This window comes from Fistularia commersonii, chromosome 31 (genome assembly GCF_037954325.1).
Source record: "Fistularia commersonii isolate RoL2024-O1a breed Wild chromosome 31, RoL_Fcom_v1.0, whole genome shotgun sequence".
NCBI lineage: Eukaryota > Metazoa > Chordata > Actinopteri > Syngnathiformes > Fistulariidae > Fistularia > Fistularia commersonii.
The window spans coordinates 12,013,578-12,030,000 of NC_141314.1; the positions used below are offsets into that span (position 1 = coordinate 12,013,578).

Consider the following 16,423-nt stretch of genomic DNA (forward strand, 5'->3'; position numbering starts at 1 on the left):
GTGTGTGTGTGTGTGTGTGTGTGTTTGTGTGTGTGTGTGAGAACATGTGTGCAAACGTGCAAGCACGCACACACACACACACAAACAAAGCTGCTCTCTGTTCAGGAACCCTTTAGGTTTTCAGCAGATGTGCCTAAAGGTCAAAGGTCAATAGAGGAAATGAAAAAGCAGCTTTCACTGACTGACAGGTGTGTGTGAACACACACACACACACACACACACACAGATACACACATACACACACACAGCTGCAGGCAGACATAAAAGAACCGATGTATCAATCTATAAATCGGACGTAGAGTTATTACCACATCTCATTCCCTCCTCTGGTAACCACAGAGAACCCTGCAGAACCCTGGCTTTGGAACACGGAGGAGAACCTCCGAGGACCTCAGAGCGACAGCAGTTCTGTGGAAACTCCTCTGCTGACTCCTGGTGGAGAGACTGGAGAAACCAACTGTCCATGAAGAAACCTACTGATTCTTCCGGCACGCCGCCAGACCCGGTCCTGGTTCACACAGAGGTGTGTGTGAAGAGCGCGTACCAACATCTCCGCGCGGAAGTCGGGACTCTCCCGCTTCTACTTGTGTGTATGACATGCACGAACACGAGACCCCGAGTGGTTGAACATTGGAACCGCGAGCAGAAGGTCGGCCCTCTCGACCGAGAAGGTCCTTCGGTGATCATCGATGGGACCGTTTGAAGAACCGCCGTGACGGACGGTGAGCGAGCGCTTTGGAGAAGAACAAATGCGGCACATCTGCTCAGCCAGAGCTCTTTCCACTCTTTACACACACGTGTGTGTGTGTGTGTGTGTGTGTGTGTGTGCGTGTGTATGTGTGTGCTCGGTGAACACGGCCCAGGTCGGCGAGTCCACGGTTTTCATGAACCCTGTGCTGCTGAGGACCTGCAGCACAACTCAGAGATGAGTCACTCGCTGAGGCGGAGGAACCTTCCTCGTCTGTCGGGAGCCTCCTCGGAGCTCAAACGTCCTCCTCCCCGAGGACGCTCGGCGTCGTCATGGTGACGGCGGCGCCAGGAAACCGTTCCTATCAGCCTCCGTCAGAAGCAGGAAGCCCTGGAGGGGCGTCTCCCGCGTTCCCGCTCCGGCTCGGGCCCGGCGGTGGAACGTCCTTCCGGAGATCGGAGGGTGCTCAGAGCTGCTGCCCGAGGGGCCGCACGGATTTCCTCCGGGAGACGTGATGTTTGCTGAACTTCATTGCGACTTCATTCCGGAACACCGGAGACCAAAACCATCTGTTCCCAACGACAGCCCGGTCACCCAATGATCTCCAGGGTTCTGGACAGGGTCCGAGTAGATTTTGCGATTAATTCCCAATTGACTTTGGAAGTCCGACCATCATACACCTTCTAACCCTCTAAGGACCTCAGGACAAGGAGGTCCACGTGTTTCTTTGGAGGTCCCCAGAACAATTTTCTTTTGCAAAGTGTCAATAAATATCATCGAGCAATTTGAGGAACCTTTGGAGGTTTTTTCTGAGGAACCGGGACGGCTGATAGCGGCCACCGCAGACTGGATCCTCACTTCCTGTTCCTTCACGGCCGCCAGACGCACCAATTCTTCTCCGAGAGAAACTATTTCCTCTTCATAGCCTCAAATGTTTGTACGAGACCAGGAGAACCTGAAGGAACACCAGCGGCAAACATCTGGAGAACATTAGCAGGGACGCTACCGACAGATTCTTGCTGCCGTGGAAAGGAACGACAGACGGAGAAGAAGACGGTTGCCGACGGCCGAAGAGCCGAGGAAGACGACGGACGACGGCAGAGTGAAGAAGAAGAGGAAGAAGATGAGGACGTGGTGTCGCTGTCTGATCTTCATGTCTGTGTTTTCCACCTGCAGCCTCGACGAGGCTCCTCCTGCCAAGGACAAATGTCCCAACATTTCCCTCCGTGAGTTTATCTTTCAGTCTTTCTCCTGCCAGTCCAGGACCCTCACACTGACCTGCTGGTGCTGACGGTAACTGTTAGCCTCCGACGTGTCTTGTTAGCATGAAGAGCGGGGAGTGAGATCAGCTGATTCACCCTAACGCTAACCCTGATTGACCCTAACTCTAACCTAACACTGACTAACCCTAACCAACCCTAACCCTCAGACATGTCTTGTTAGCATGAAGAGCAGTGAGTGAGATCAGCTGATTCACCCTAACTCTAACCCTAACCTAACCCCAACCCTCACAAACCCTAACCCTGACCCTAACTAATCCTAACCCTAACTCTAACTAACCCTAACTTTGACCCGAACCTAACCCCGATTAACCCTAACCTAACCCCCTGACTAACCCGACCGCAACCTAACCCTAACCCTGACTAACCCTACCCTAACCTAACCCTGACTAACCCTACCCAAACCCTGACTAGCCCTACCTTAACCTAACCCTGACTAACCCGATCCTAACCTAACCGTAACCCCGGCAGAACTCGTCACATGTTCTCCTGCTCTTACATCACATCACATTCCAGTCACTTAAGAGACACTTTCATCCAAAGCGACTTACATAAGTTACAGTTCAATAACCGAAGATCCAAAGCACCAGTAGTCGTTATTGAGAAGTCACCACTCTGCCAGATAGCATCTCTAAACCACATACATACATACATTCATTTCTTTGTTTTTTTTTTTTGTTTGTTTGTTTGTCTTTGGGTGGGTTTGGGGGTCCGAGTGTGATTAGTAGGGTAGTGCTTGGTGACGAGGTACGTTTTCAGCTCACGGCAGAAGATGGGCAGCGACCTGCCGTTCTGACCTTTTCCGGGGCCGAGACCGGTCGGATCGTCAGCCGGGGCTCTGAGAGACGGGTGGACGGTCGCCCGGAGGTGGCGGATCGGAGGGGACGGGTAGGGACGGGTGGCTGGACCATATCCCGGAGATAAGACGGGGCGTCCCGTTCACCGGCCGGTAGACGAGCACCGGGGTCTTGGACTTGATGCTACCGGGAGCCGGTGAAGGACATAAGAAGGGGAGTGCGTGGGAGAATTTGGGACGGTTGAACACCAGGCGGGCTGCTGCTTCCTGAAGAAGCTCCAGAGGCCTGATGGTCACCGCTGAGGCACCGGCAAGGGGGGAGGTGCCGTGGTCCAGACCAGAGATGACTAGAGCCTGGATGAGTATCTGCACCACATCCTCTGTGAGGGATCTTCGGATCTTCCTGATGTTGTAGAAGAGGAATCTGCAGGAACATGTGACTGCTGCGATGTTCGCTGAGAGACAGTTGGTTGTCCAGGACCTCACCCAGGTTCCTCACCGTTGTGGTCGGCCTGACCGCGGTGCCGTCGAGGGTGACGGCCGGGTCTGGTTTTAGAGCCGTCGTCCAAATGTATCCCGTTTTTGAAGAGCTGAGAGAAGGTTCTGTCCTCCACAGATCCCCGAACCTTCCGGCTCCACACGGCCTGTAACGTCACATATCTGGACCCCAAGCAGCAGGAGGAGATCCAGGCGCCGCCCGTCGTGGTCCTGGTCCCGGTGCTCTACCTGCTGGCGTTCCTTCTGGGGGTCCCCGCCAACCTGCTGGCCCTCTGGGTCCTGGTCTTCAGAACCAAGCGGCTCCCGTCCACGGTGCTGCTCATCAACCTGACGGCGGCGGACTGCGTGCTGCTGCTGGCCCTGCCCTTCCGCGCCGTCTACCACCTGCGGGGGAACCACTGGACGCTGGGCGAGGCCTCCTGCCGCGCGGTCATGGCCATCTTCTACGGGAACATGTACGCCTCCATCATGTGTCTGGCGCTGGTGGCCCTGGACCGCTACGTGGCCCTGGTCCACCCGTTCTCCGCCAAGACCCTGCGGAGCTGGAGGACGTCCCTGTACATGACGGCGGCGGTGTGGACGGCGGCGCTGGCCGCCATGTTGCCGCTGCTCCTGTCGCAGCAGACGTACCGGCTGGACGTGCAGCGGATCACCACCTGCCACGACGTGCTGCCCGAGGACCAGCAGCGGAGCTTCCTCGCGCCGTACTTCGCCTCCCTGTTCTCGGCCTGCTTCCTGCTGCCGCTGCTCGCCGTGCTGTTCTGCCACGGCGCCGTGCTCCGCGCCCTGCTGGCCGAGGGCCGCCGCTACGGCCACACCGTGCGGGTGACGGCGCTGGTGCTGGTCGTGTTCGTGGCGTGTCTGCTGCCCAGCAACGTCCTGATGCTGCTGAGCGTCTACGGCGGGGCGGCGGGCGGCGGCCAGGGCCTGTACGTGCCCTACATGATCAGCCTGGCCGTCAGCACCTTCAACAGCAGCCTGGACCCCTTCATCTTCTACTACGTGTCGGCCCAGTTCCGGGCCGAGGCCCGCGCCGCCCTGGGCCTCTGTGGCGCTGGCTGCTGCCGCCGCCGCCGCCGCCGCACCATCTCCACCCCTGCCTGTGCCGCCGCCGCCACCAGCTCTCCATCCTCCCTGCAGAACAACACCTCCTCCTCAGGCCAGAGGTCAAAGGTCACCCTGCTCACCTTGAAGAGCAATTCAGCCGAGAGCCAGACGGCGTGAAGGCCGGACGGGCGGAGGGTCTCCTCTCCACCGACCTCCACAGAATGGCTATGCTACTTGCATGTTCAAGGGACTTTCTCTTTGTCCCACACACACACACACACACACACACACACACACACACACACACACACACACACACACATGCACACACACTGTACTTGTCAATACATATGGAGTGAGTGGTGATACCAGTGTGAAGGTTCTGGGTTGAAGCTCACAGAGGTTCTCCTCATGTCTGTGCGTGAGGCTCGACCTGAAACGCAGAGGTCAACATTCACTGATGTTATGATGAATATCGATCTAAAATAAAGGGCTTTCTTCTCTCCGAGTTCTCCATCATCATTCCAGAAAACAGCAGGTTCAGCAGGTTCTTCAAAGTCTCCAAATCCTCCCTAGTTGTGCATGTGCAAGCTTTTTGAGAATATCTTTGTCTTCCTTAAGACGACGTTCTGAGTTTACTTTCAAGAGCCTGACAGAGCGGCTTTTATTTTGAAATCTCAAACAGGAAGTCGTTTGCTTTCACAGTACGGGTAACTTGAGTGGAAAGGCGCGGACCGTGAGGAGCAGGAAGAGAAGGATCCACGGACACGACACGGATCACACCAGACACGAGAGGAGGGGAGGAAGAAGAAGAAGAAGAAGAAGAGTGAAAAGAAAGAGAAGAAGACAACCAGAAAACCAACAGAGAGAAGAAGGTGAGTGTTGACGGCCGTCAGGTAAGTCAGCCACGCCCCTCCAGGTGAGGCTCCCAGCCTGTACTCTGATTACTCTGATTACTTTGATTACTCTGACAGTACTTAGAGGCCTTATGTTTGAAGCTGATGGCTCCCACTATCACTGCCACCAGAGATACACTACTTTTACTGCAGTATTGTCAAATAATGACGCCGTAAAACCTGTAGTACTCTGACGTGTACCAAAGTAATATTCAAATACTGGAGTACTTCACCATTTAATCTTGTACTTTTAGTGTGGTAGTACTACTACTACTGCTGCTACTACTACTACTACTACTGCTACTACTACCTTCAGCAGATGGCTCTTGTTTTGAAATTCCCGGCCCAGAATGAGCTCAGCTGGTCTGGATTAACACGAATCACTTCCTGTCTCCCGGTGAAGTCGAAGATCACTTCCTGTTGGTGAAAAAGAAGAAGAAAAGCCATGACGTCACAAATAACCCGTTTTTCTATTTTCAAAGAAGAACCATCTTGGCAAACTTCACAGCTCCTGATGGATGGCCCCGCCCCCCCCTCGCCACGCCACCACCCTGTTGATGACCAGGAGACCCTCCAAACTTCAGACACTCTCGGTGGTCCACCTGAGACCATCCAGAGATCTGAGACCCTCCAAAGTCCACCTGAGACCATCCAGAGATCTGAGACCCTCCAAGGTCCACCTGAGACCATCCAGAGATCTGAGACCCTCCAAAGTCCACCTGAGACCATCCAGAGTTCTGAGACCCTCCATGGTCCACCTGAGACCATCCAGAGTTCTGAGACCATCCAAAGTCCACCTGAGACTGTCCAGAGTTCTGAAACCCTCCATGGTCCACCTGACGAGCTCCAAGGTTCCGAGAACCTCCACGCTGTCCTCAGTCCCCCCGAGGCGGTCCGAGATCCGGGGTCGCTCTCTGCGGTCTCCCCCGTGAGCCGTCGGCAGGCTCCGCCCCACGCCGCCGGGGCGCCCTGCGAGCGGGGGGGTCCCTCGGAGGAGGCCAAGCTCTGTGGGTTCCTGGAGAAGCAGGCGGGTCCCCTGAAGGCCTGGAAGCTGCGCTGGTTCACCTACGAGGACAAGAACAACCGGCTGTTCTATTACCGCACGCCGCAGGACGTGGCGGCGCTGGGCCACGTGGACCTGAGCGCCGCCACCTTCAGCTACCCGCTGCAGGGCGAGACCGGAACCTTCCGCATCAGGACGCCCCAGCGCACCTTTAACCTCAAGGTAGGGCGCGGCGCTCGCACCCGGGTCCCGGCACGCGGCCCCGACACTGACCCGCCGCCGTGTTGGCTCCGCCCCCAGGCCGTGAGCCAGGAGCTGATGCTCTATTGGCTGCAGCAGCTGCAGGCCAAACGCTGGAGGCACCAACGCGCCAGGGACAGCGTGGAGGAAACAAACTGCAACAACAACAACGCCGGCAACCCTGAAGGTGAGACCTTCTCCGCCCGAGCCTTCTGAAGGTCGGGCTCCCGCGCCGGGCCGGACGCCAGGAAACAGGAAGTGTGCGTTGAACTTCCGCTCATTGTTTCCTGTCTTCTTTACTTGCATCGACACATTTTCCCCGCTGGAAAAATAATGTTAAAAAACAGAGAATTTACCGATCCGATATCAATTAATAATAATTGTCTGTGATTGACAGGCGGTCTGGGTGGAACCCTGCCGCCATATTGTCACAGATTCTTTCCCAATATATTCAGTGTTTAACCATATCAAACTTCATTGAGGAAAGTGATCAGAAATAATATCAATCTGTGTGTGTGTGTGTGTGTGTGTGTGGGGAAATGGGACAATTATGTTGTAAAAGGACGTGACATCACTCCAGCAGTATTTCAGCTGCAGGCGGATGGCCAGAACATTTTGTGTGTGTGTGTGTGTGTGTGTGTGTGTGTGTATGAGTGAGTCTGTTATCGCCATGGCAGCGGTTCCTGTCCCAGCATGTGTGCTCCACCTCCTCAAGCTCCTCAGAAAGAAGAGGGCCGTTGTTGCCCCCTGGTGGCCATGACTGGTGGTGCAGCAGGAAACACCAAAGATCTCTGGTTCTTTCAAATTAAAAGCTCTCCTCTGGTTAAAAATCTCCTGAAACCAATACATTTGGAAGGAAAAGTCCATAATGAATCTCCTGGAAGAAGCGTCCCCTGAACCCAAAGAGGTCATGGATCCCCGAAGCCAGCAGCAGCCGCCGGTCAGCAGCGCCGGGCGCGGGGGGTCCGGGTCGGTCCATGTTGGGTTTCATTGAAGCAACTGGAGCATTGAAGCAAAAACGATGTCCTGTTTCTTGAGTTTGTTTCCAAAGTGGGAGCTGAGCAGGACATCTGGAGTACCTTCCAGCACCCAAGCTTCTGTAAGTGAGAGTGGTGCTTAAGATTTGAGGTTTCTGTTTCCCAGACCACTTCCTGCCGCCGATGAAGGGTCTGCAGGGGCTGGTGGGCGAAGAAGCCGCCGCCGTCTCCTCGCAGCGAAGGCCGCTGTCCAACGTGTCCCTCAAACATCCCATCATTGAGATTCAGTGAGTCCCCACGGAACGACGGTAGGTCAGTATCAGAGAACTTTGTTTCCCACGTGCTGCATGTGTGTGTGTGTGTGTGTGTGTGTGTGTGTGTGTGTGTGTGTGTGTGTGTGTGTGTGTTTCCAGGAACTCAGTCCACAATCTGATGAAGAGGTCTTCTCAGGACTGGACTCCCAGCATGTTTTATGTCGACGCTCAAGATGCCAACAGTGAGTGTTTTTTTACTCAGTGGGACTTGTTGGTCAGGACTTGTTCAAATCTTTGTTGCTTAGGACTTATTTGTGAGGACTAGTTGATCAGCACTCATGACTCGGGACTCGTTCAGGAACCCGTTGGTTAGTGATGGTTGATCTTGACTCGGGACTCAGGACCAGGGACTTGTGTGAGTCTAGAGTCCAAGGAGTTGTGGAGATCCAGTCTGATGGCCGTCCTGGGTGTCCATCATGTCTCGATTTGTCCCCCTTCAGCCCCCCCGACCTCACTTCCTGCTCCTCCTCCGCTCCCGTTGGCTGATCCTGCGGGTCAGGTGACCCCGAAGGAGAGCGTAGACTGTCAGGCGCATGTTGACGTCCAACGGAAGAAGAAGACACGGCGGTCTTGCCAGCAGCAGGAGCACCAGAGCCTGGTGGAGGAAGTCAGAGCTCAGAAGGTAATTGAAAGCCAATCAAAGTTATTGATTCAGGAATCTCTTCTTTCTCACTATTGATTTTACTCATCAGCAAATTCTAAGATCTACTTGATTATCGAAAGAAGTCATTAAATGCTGATGAAACGTTCTCGAGGCAAACTTCCTCTCTCCGTCCTACAGGAGTTGGTGTGGCTCCTCCACAAGACCTTGGAAGCAGCTCAGCTGGAGAAGCGGACGTGTGCCGAGTTTGTGGCGGCGAAGGACGAGCAGGAGCGTCTGGAGAAGCTGCGGCACTACGAGCGGCTGGTGGCCGACCTGCGAGTCCGGCTGGAGAAGACCAAGGCGGAAGCCACGGGGGCCATGAGCAGCCTCGCCGAGAAAGAGGCGGAGGTGGCTGAGCTGCAGGAGGTCATCAGGGTGCTCTCAGAGAAGAACAAGGTGAGGCAGGAGATGCTATACCATGCCTTAGTCTTCGAGGAGTGGGGTTGTGTGTGTTTGTGGGGGCGTGAACTTGGCCTTCTCTTCATCCCGTTGTCTTACCAGGTCCCGAAATCCATGTCCGCTGTGCAGCGACGCTTCTCCTCCCCTGCCGGCACGCTGGACGTGTCCAGGCAGCTGCAGCAGCAGATCGAGAACCTGAAGGTGAGCAAGAGCTCTGCGAATCACCCCGAGGGACCGAAACCTGCAGAAATCGGTCGCTGAGCTCGAAGAAATGCTCTTCCAGAGCCGTTTCCAAAAGAGGAGACCAAAGTGTAGACAAGCAGACCCCACAAGATCTTCAGACCACCATCAGATAAAGTATCAGAAGCCGGCTGGTTTAGAAGACGACCTCTGACCTTTGACCTCTGGCCTGTGTTCCAGGATGACATCCAGGCGTACAAGACCCAGAACAAGTTCTTGAACTCTGAGATTTTCCAGCTGACCAAACTTTGGAGGAGGAGCTCGGAGCAGGAGAAAAGTCTGATGGTGAAGGTGAGTCACGGCAGACCCGTTGCTCTCCCAAGAGACCACATGACCGATTCGCAGCCCTCTGATTGGTTGCAGTGTGCCTACCTGGAGGCCCACAACTGCCGGGCAGAGAGCCGATACCTGGGCATCCTGCAGAAGCTTCAGGAGGACAAATCCTTGGATCCGGTCCAGCAGAGGGTCGTGCGGGACATGATCGAGGACGCTCTGAAAGGGGAGCTTAAGGGGGCCGTCAAGACCAACGCCATCAGGTACCCCAGACACAGACACGAAAGGATCCTGCCGATCCAGTCCTGGTGATCTGACGCCGGTCCCGTCCTCAGGGATCACGACCAGTATGGCTTTAAGATCGTTCCAGACTACGAGGTGGCCGACATGAAGCTGCTGGCAAAAATCCAGGCTCTGGAGATCCGCTCACACAACCTGCTGATCCAGGTGACCCACAAGCGCACCTGTGAACTCACCGGTGCAGACGTGTAGACCTGAGACCTCAACACGGGACCCGCAGACACATAGGTTCATCTGTAGACTCATCTTACCAGGGGAGCTGTAGACCTGTGGACTCACCATTGGACCTCCAGACTCACCGGGACTCCTTCGGACCTGTAGACTCACCCGTAGACCTGCGGTCGTGTTCACTTGTTGCTTGTATACTGACCGCATCTCTGTGACCCCAGGAGTCTGGCGAACCTTCGTCACATCGCTGGGCGGAGTACCTGGCTGGGAGGTCAGACGGTGACCTTTGCCCGTCCGCTGACCTGAAGGGTCTCCTCCGAGGGGGCGTCCCCCCAGAGTACCGCCAGCGTGTATGGCGGTGGCTGGTCCGAGCCAGAACCGCGTCCGTCAGGGACCAGCACCCGCAGCGATATGCTCAGGTAGAGGCGCTGCATCGGGCCGCGACATCGCGGGTCACCTGACCTCAATAACCTGTCGCCGCATTGCAGCTGTGCAAGCAGAGCCGGACGTCTCCGCATCCCGCCTCCCGGCAGATACAGCTGGACCTGCACCGGACCCTGACCTCCAACCAGACCTTCTCCTCCCCGTCAAGCCCCGCCCTTCAGCAGCTCCGACGCATTTTATTGGCCTTTTCTTGGCACAATCCTGACATTGGCTACTGCCAGGGTCTCAACAGGTACTCAGAAGGCTGGGCACACGCAGGAAGTGACCTCCGAATGTCCCGTGACCTCTGGGATCTTCTGACCCCAGGCTAGCGGCGCTGGGCCTGCTGGTCCTCCAGAACGAAGAAGAGGCTTTCTGGTGTCTGGTGGCAGTGGTGGACACCATCCTTCCCCAGGACTACTTCACGCAGAAGCTGGTGGCCTCTCAGGTCAGTCACATGACCTCACCCCCCCCCCCCCCCCCCCACACACACACACACACACACACCAGTCACTCAGTTTCCCACGATGCATCTGGAGGCGAGGCTCTCCAGGGTCGGTCAGCAGGCCGAACATCCCATCATGCATTGCACCAAACCTGCTCATTTCAACACTTGCTGATGAGACATTCATGGGCGATGGAGGAGTCAGGAGTTCCTAACTCAGTAAATTCCCCCGAACGCCTCCTCGGCGTCAAAACGAGAGTGATGATGTCATATGGATCAGTGACCCTCCCCAGGGGCAAGAGCGCCGTCTCCAATTGGCTCAGAGAACATTCATTCCAAGGAGCGCCGAAGGCAGCGGAGAGGCGGAGGGAGGGGCTCTGCGCCGAGTGGGCGGGGCCTCGGAGGCTTCCTGCGGGCGGGTCGGCACGCTTTCAGGGGCCGTCGCCGCGCATGGCGGGGCGTCCGGGGGCCTTCTGACCCCCGATTGGCCGTGTGGTTGCAGGCGGACCAGTGGGTGCTGAAGGACTTCCTGGCGGAGAAACTTCCCCGGCTGGCGGCGCATCTGGAGGTCCACGCCATCGACGTGTCTCTCATCACCTTCAACTGGTTCCTGGCCGTCTTCGTGGAGAGTCTGCCCAGCGACATCCTGCTGCCGCTGTGGGACGCCTTCCTGTACGAGGGCTGCAAGGTCAGACCCCAGGAAGCACACACACACACACACACACACACACACACACACACATGATTTTCCAGCCTTTATTAAAGGATGTATGTATGTGTGTGTGAGCACACACATCCGGATGTGTTGCAGGTGATTTTCAGATACGCCCTCGCCCTTTTCAAATATAAAGAGGAGGAGATGCTGAAGATCCAGGACAGTGTGGAGATCTACCAGTACCTCCGTCTCTTCACCAAAACCATCTGTGACAGCAGGTATGGACCCGCCTGGGCTCACCTGGTCTCCAGCCCAGAGGAACGTCTCGACCGGGCCGGACACACATTCTTTGAACGCTTTCATTCATTCAGCATCAACGCCGTGGACCCTGTAGTCAGAGTCGTGGGGGGGAGGAACCCCATCTCGGCTGTGATTGGAGGAGACCAATGACAGGCCCACGTGTGACCTTTCACCCTCTGGCTCACAGGTCTGGACAACGTAGGGTCTCCTCTGGACGTCACATGACTTGTTTTAAGAGGACAGGTGAAACTGGTCTTGTTTTAAAGGCTCCTAAAGTAGTGACAGCAGGATAATGACTTCCAGCTCGTCCCTCTGCCATCCAACCTTCTACACTACTTGGCTCTGTCGGTGCTGTTCCACCTCACAATACGCTGACATCTGGCTGCTCAAAATCATCTCTTCCATATTTAGCTGGTCCACCTCAGCTGTTTTACTTTGGACAGGCCTTCTCTGGACGGAAGCTTTACTGCCTTATCTACGCAACGGCAGAATTTCGTATATATTGACCAAAATCTCACATCTTTGCCCCTGAAGCCTGGCTAATCATCATAGCGATGCTTTATCGGACTCTCTAAAGCCGAGGCGAAGTTCAGGATGAGGGCAGCAACCAGGGTTCTCTTTAGCTTCCACGGCAGAGGAGGAGTCTGTCGAGCGGGCGTCCCTCCCATCCATAAGTCGGCGGTTGGATTCGCGGCCCCTTCCCAGCAGCAGACAGGGCACCCGCTTGCTCCCGAAGCTTCGGCGAACGTGACCTCGCACCCGCCGACGCTTTGGTGAAGGTTGGCTTCATGACTCCGCAGGACCACGTTTCACTCGTCGCAAAATAAATGTCGACATTGACGAGCGATCGGTTAGTTTGTTCTCAAAGGATCAGGTTTATGAAGCACTGCGGCGCTCGAACCGCTCATTCCATCACTCGTCCAAACACGTCCTGCACTCAGGGTCGGGAGGCGGAGCCTATCACAGCTGTGCTCGGGCGAGAGGCGGGGCTCACCAAGGACCTTAACCACAGGGTCACATGGAAACATCCGACCAATCGCCCTCTCACTCGCACGTGTCCAGTGAACTTCCTGCATGTGTTTGGACTGCGGAAGGAACCCGGAGAACCCGGAGGAACCTCGCGCGGACACGGGGAGAACATGGAGACTCCACACAGGAAGGAACCCTGTGGGAATCCAACCAGGGACCTTCTGCTGTGAGGCGGAGACCTGGGTTTCAACATCAGACAGGAAAGATCACCTGGGTGTCGGACTCTAAAGCAAAGTGATTTGAGAAGATGTTGAAGGCAGCTTTGTGTGGACGTTGACATCCGGATGCTTTGAGGAAGTAAGATGTTGGTTAGTGGAGAACTGAAAGGAACCTAAGGCTTGCCGCCTGTATTTCTCACCCAGTTTCTGCTCCTGTTCTCCTGAAAGCTGCCAGCTCAGCTCCATCAGAAGAGCGCGGTGACATGAAGGAGTTTAGGTTTTGCAGGAGACTTCTCCAGACTTCAGCCGAAGTCTCCCGATCTCCTGACAACAACAAAAGAACCCTGGTTTTGGTTCTGGTTGAGGGTCCACAGGAACCGGATGCTGATGACATCTTTCTCATCCCGCAGGAAATTGATCGCCATCGCCTTCGGCGACATGAATCCGTTCCCCAGCCGGCTGCTGAGGAGCCGCCGAGCGTCGCACCTCGAGCGTCTGCAGGCCGAGCTTCGGAAGCTGGAGGAAACGCAGAGGGTCTTTGTGACCGAGCACGCCGAGAAGGAGCTGGACATCACGGCGAGCGACGACGACATCTGAGACATAAACGTGGCCGCCCTCCGTGAGGCATCGCCATCAAGGAGGGGTCGTCCGACCAAACATCGACGCTGACCTGTCTCCTGACGAGGTTTCCTGTTTCCCACCATCGAGCGCTGACTTCCTGTCCGTCGCCCCAGCGGGCGTTAGCTTCGGCGAGCTGAGAGCTTCGAAGAGCTTCGAAGGAAAAGCCTCAGTTGTGGTCAGAGATTAAGAAGGCAAAAAGTCTGGCGGTTCAATCGAGACGCTAAGTCTCGCCCGCCGACTCGGCCAACGAACCCGGCGGCATTTTCTTTGCTGCCGAGCGTTGGCTTTTCTTAAGAAAGCCATTTGTAAATAAACCCCAAACCATTTTTAGCAGCAGAAAAGACAAAGGTTTCTTGTGAAAATCTCCCGCCGGAGATCCAAGTCGCTCGGAGGGTCGGCCGACGGCGGCCATCTTTGATTTGAGTTCAAAAGCAGACGTAAACAAACGGGGACGACGGTTTTCATTTTAATAGTTTTCTTAAAAAACAAATATACATAAGAAATGATAAATATAAAAAGAATCAACCGAAGAAAAACTTCTTCAATGTTACAAACCAGTGTCTGACGGCTGAGAACTTGGCAAACAAAGGGTTAAGGTTAAACCGGACTCAGCGTCTGCGTCTCAGACGGGTCGCTGTCGACGTGACGGGACACGTGAACATGCGTCCGGTCCGGGACCGGATTGTGGGCGTCGGGTCTCCCGGATGTTGGAAGGCGACAGCAGAAGCGTCGGCCGGTCGAAGGTCACGGAGCGGCGAGGAACCCCCCTGCTGCCGTGTTCCTGCGGAACGTGCTGAGAACGTGTCACTCAAGAGCTTCTGGTCGGACACAAAGACCCTCTCCGTCAACTGGCCGTTTTCCATCCAAAACACCCGAGGGCTGAATCCTTCCTCCGGGGGGCGCTCTGGAGCCCGCGCCCGCAGGGTGGCCTTCAGGCCGACCTGAGAGACGTCACTCGGCCCGGATGTCGACGGAATCAGATTACTGCGCTTTGGAGATGATCCCGTAGATCAGTAGATCCGTCCCACGGACGAAGCTGTTCTGGGCCGAATCTCCGACGACGGCCTGCGCGCTCCTTTGGCTACTTTAACTAGCGCTGCTGGCAGATTAGTGTGTTAGCGGGGTCGTCCCACGTGGAGCCGGCAGAGAGAGAGGCTCCGCCCACCCGATGTGTCTGGGTGGCGTTAAGCCCCGCCCCTTTCTGTTCGCCACGTCGGTTTGATGAGAAACGACCAGAAGAAACGGGCTCTCTGCGGGCCGTCGACGCCTTCGCCGCCGAGTACGTATCCGTTGCTCGAGACTCGCCGCAGGACTCGCCACGTCCCGGGTCCCCGACGAGTCATGTGACGAGTCTCTGGCCGCCGAGTGGAGATCAGCCGCTTTATTGATCACAAATTAATAACAACGTTATTGAGTAGTATACGATGTGACGCCTCTTTCTGATCGATGGCGTCGATCGGTCGAGTAACAGTTCCAGCCTTTCAGCCGACGGGAAGTCCGTGTGGCGTGCGAGCGTGCGCTCCGGTGATTATTGATTCCCGATCGATGATCTTGAAGTGTCCGTGATCCAGAGGTCAGAAGAAAAATGGCCTGCCAATCAAGCGTATTGATCGACCTGCTCGCAGCGCGTCCACTCGGACCTCGGAGGACGTGATGCGGCTGCGCCGCCACGGCGGCAGCGGCTCCGCCCCCACCAGGCGTGACGTTAGTCGTAGAAAGAGATAAAGTGCTCGTTACGTGTTACAGTCTTTAGTAACTGATGGGACTGGAACACAGTAAACATGTTACACCTGGGAAAGACTGGCTGTGGCTCCGCCTCCTCACGCCGAGCCCGGCCCCGGAGCCTGAAACGGGAAACCAGGCACACCGTTACTCGGACGGTTGCCGGCGGGAACGGCGGGACGCAGCTCGTACTTACGGTCTGGGACAAACGCCCGCACCGTCCGAGTCGCATTGATCATCAGCATTTCGAGAGGCGGCTGTGATCGGATGAAGAGGACCTACTTCTTCATCTTGCCTCCCGGACGCCCTGAAAGTCCAGCCCTTCTTGTTCGTTTGCCCCGCAGAGGCAGCGGAAGCCGCCGCCACCGCCGCCGACGATTGGAGGACGGCCGGACCCGTCCTCCAATCGTCCGGCCGGAGCGGGTTCCGAGTCACCGACCTGAAAAGCCTCTCGCTGCCGACGGCTACTCCGTCCCCGATCGCTCGCTCTATCTCTGCGCCGGCTCCGACTGGCCGCTGCCTCCGGCCTCTCTGATGGCAGAGACGTTTGCTCGAAACGCAGGACCCGGGTCAGCTCATACGCTCTATGTCTAGAGGGTTGCGGAGGAGAACCTCCCGTCTGCTGAAGGTCAACTTCCTGGTACTTCTCCCGTCGTCCGCTGAAAGAAGGCTTTCGCTGCGACCGCGGGTTCATTTGAAACGGAGGGACGAGGCAGGAATCTATTCATTTTTATTCTGTGGAAGCGGACCACCCCCCCATGCTGATGATCCATGATTCTGCCGGAGCAGGAAGTGACCTCATGGTCACCGGGTCATGCAGGCGTGATGAGACGGACTCAGCAGACAGACGTCCTCCTCTGCGACGGGTCGGATCGCGTGTCATGACGGGGCTCGGGGCTCCGGAGGTTTCTGTCTGCTGAGCCGTTAAAGCACAGCGGTGACGGCGAAGGACGAGGACACAGACGTGGGAGGGCACGGCGGCGGCGACCAGTCTGTTAGCATGTCTCTCGCAGGCGTCTGTTAGCATGCGTTTGTTAGCGTGCCTCAGAGTTCATCCGGTCATGCCGATGTTAGGACGCGTCTGTCGGCGGGCGGGCTTGACGGCGAGTGTTTTGGCGTCGGCGGGGGAGGGGGCGGGGCTCTGCAGCAGGCTGACAAACAGGAAGAGGGTGGAGGTGGGCAGGTACACGCAGAGGAAGAGGACCACGTCTTCGCTGAGGCAGACAACCAGGCCGCCGCGCTCTGTCAGCGCCCAGTCCACCAGCACCCCGACCAGCAGGAAGTACACCTGGAACTCCTGGAGCTCCT

General features: G+C 56.3%; 2 protein-coding genes across 4 annotated transcripts in view; one reads left to right on the plus strand and one right to left on the minus strand.

The window, feature by feature from the left end:
- The first annotated feature begins 1,139 nt into the window (after positions 1-1,139).
- On the plus strand, positions 1,140-13,734 carry tbc1d2 (TBC1 domain family, member 2). 2 transcript variants are annotated; one of them, XM_086178942.1, is made up of 18 exons: positions 1,141-1,914; positions 5,015-5,184; positions 5,688-6,430; positions 6,509-6,635; positions 7,592-7,712; positions 7,839-7,921; positions 8,180-8,361; positions 8,521-8,778; positions 8,884-8,982; positions 9,202-9,312; positions 9,385-9,557; positions 9,630-9,741; positions 9,984-10,181; positions 10,251-10,438; positions 10,513-10,633; positions 11,133-11,318; positions 11,442-11,563; positions 13,183-13,734. In XM_086178942.1, exons 1-18 carry the CDS (start codon positions 1,895-1,897, stop codon positions 13,367-13,369), a joined length of 3,201 nt encoding a protein of 1,066 aa, XP_086035068.1. In that variant the 5' UTR covers positions 1,141-1,894; the 3' UTR covers positions 13,370-13,734. The 2 variants fall into 2 exon arrangements, with proteins under 2 accessions (XP_086035067.1, XP_086035068.1); XM_086178941.1 differs by having other exon boundaries at positions 1,140-1,914; positions 8,521-8,982.
- A 1,025-nt stretch (positions 13,735-14,759) lies between these two features.
- LOC147215919 (choline transporter-like protein 1) overlaps positions 14,760-16,423 on the minus strand; it is an 11,336-nt gene continuing 9,672 nt past the window's right edge. For both annotated transcript variants that reach the window (XM_086178943.1, XM_086178944.1), the window contains exon 16: positions 14,760-15,237. In XM_086178943.1, coding sequence (XP_086035069.1) covers positions 15,214-15,237 — 24 coding nt within the window. In that variant the 3' untranslated portion in view covers positions 14,760-15,213. The remainder of the gene's footprint in view (positions 15,238-16,423) is intronic.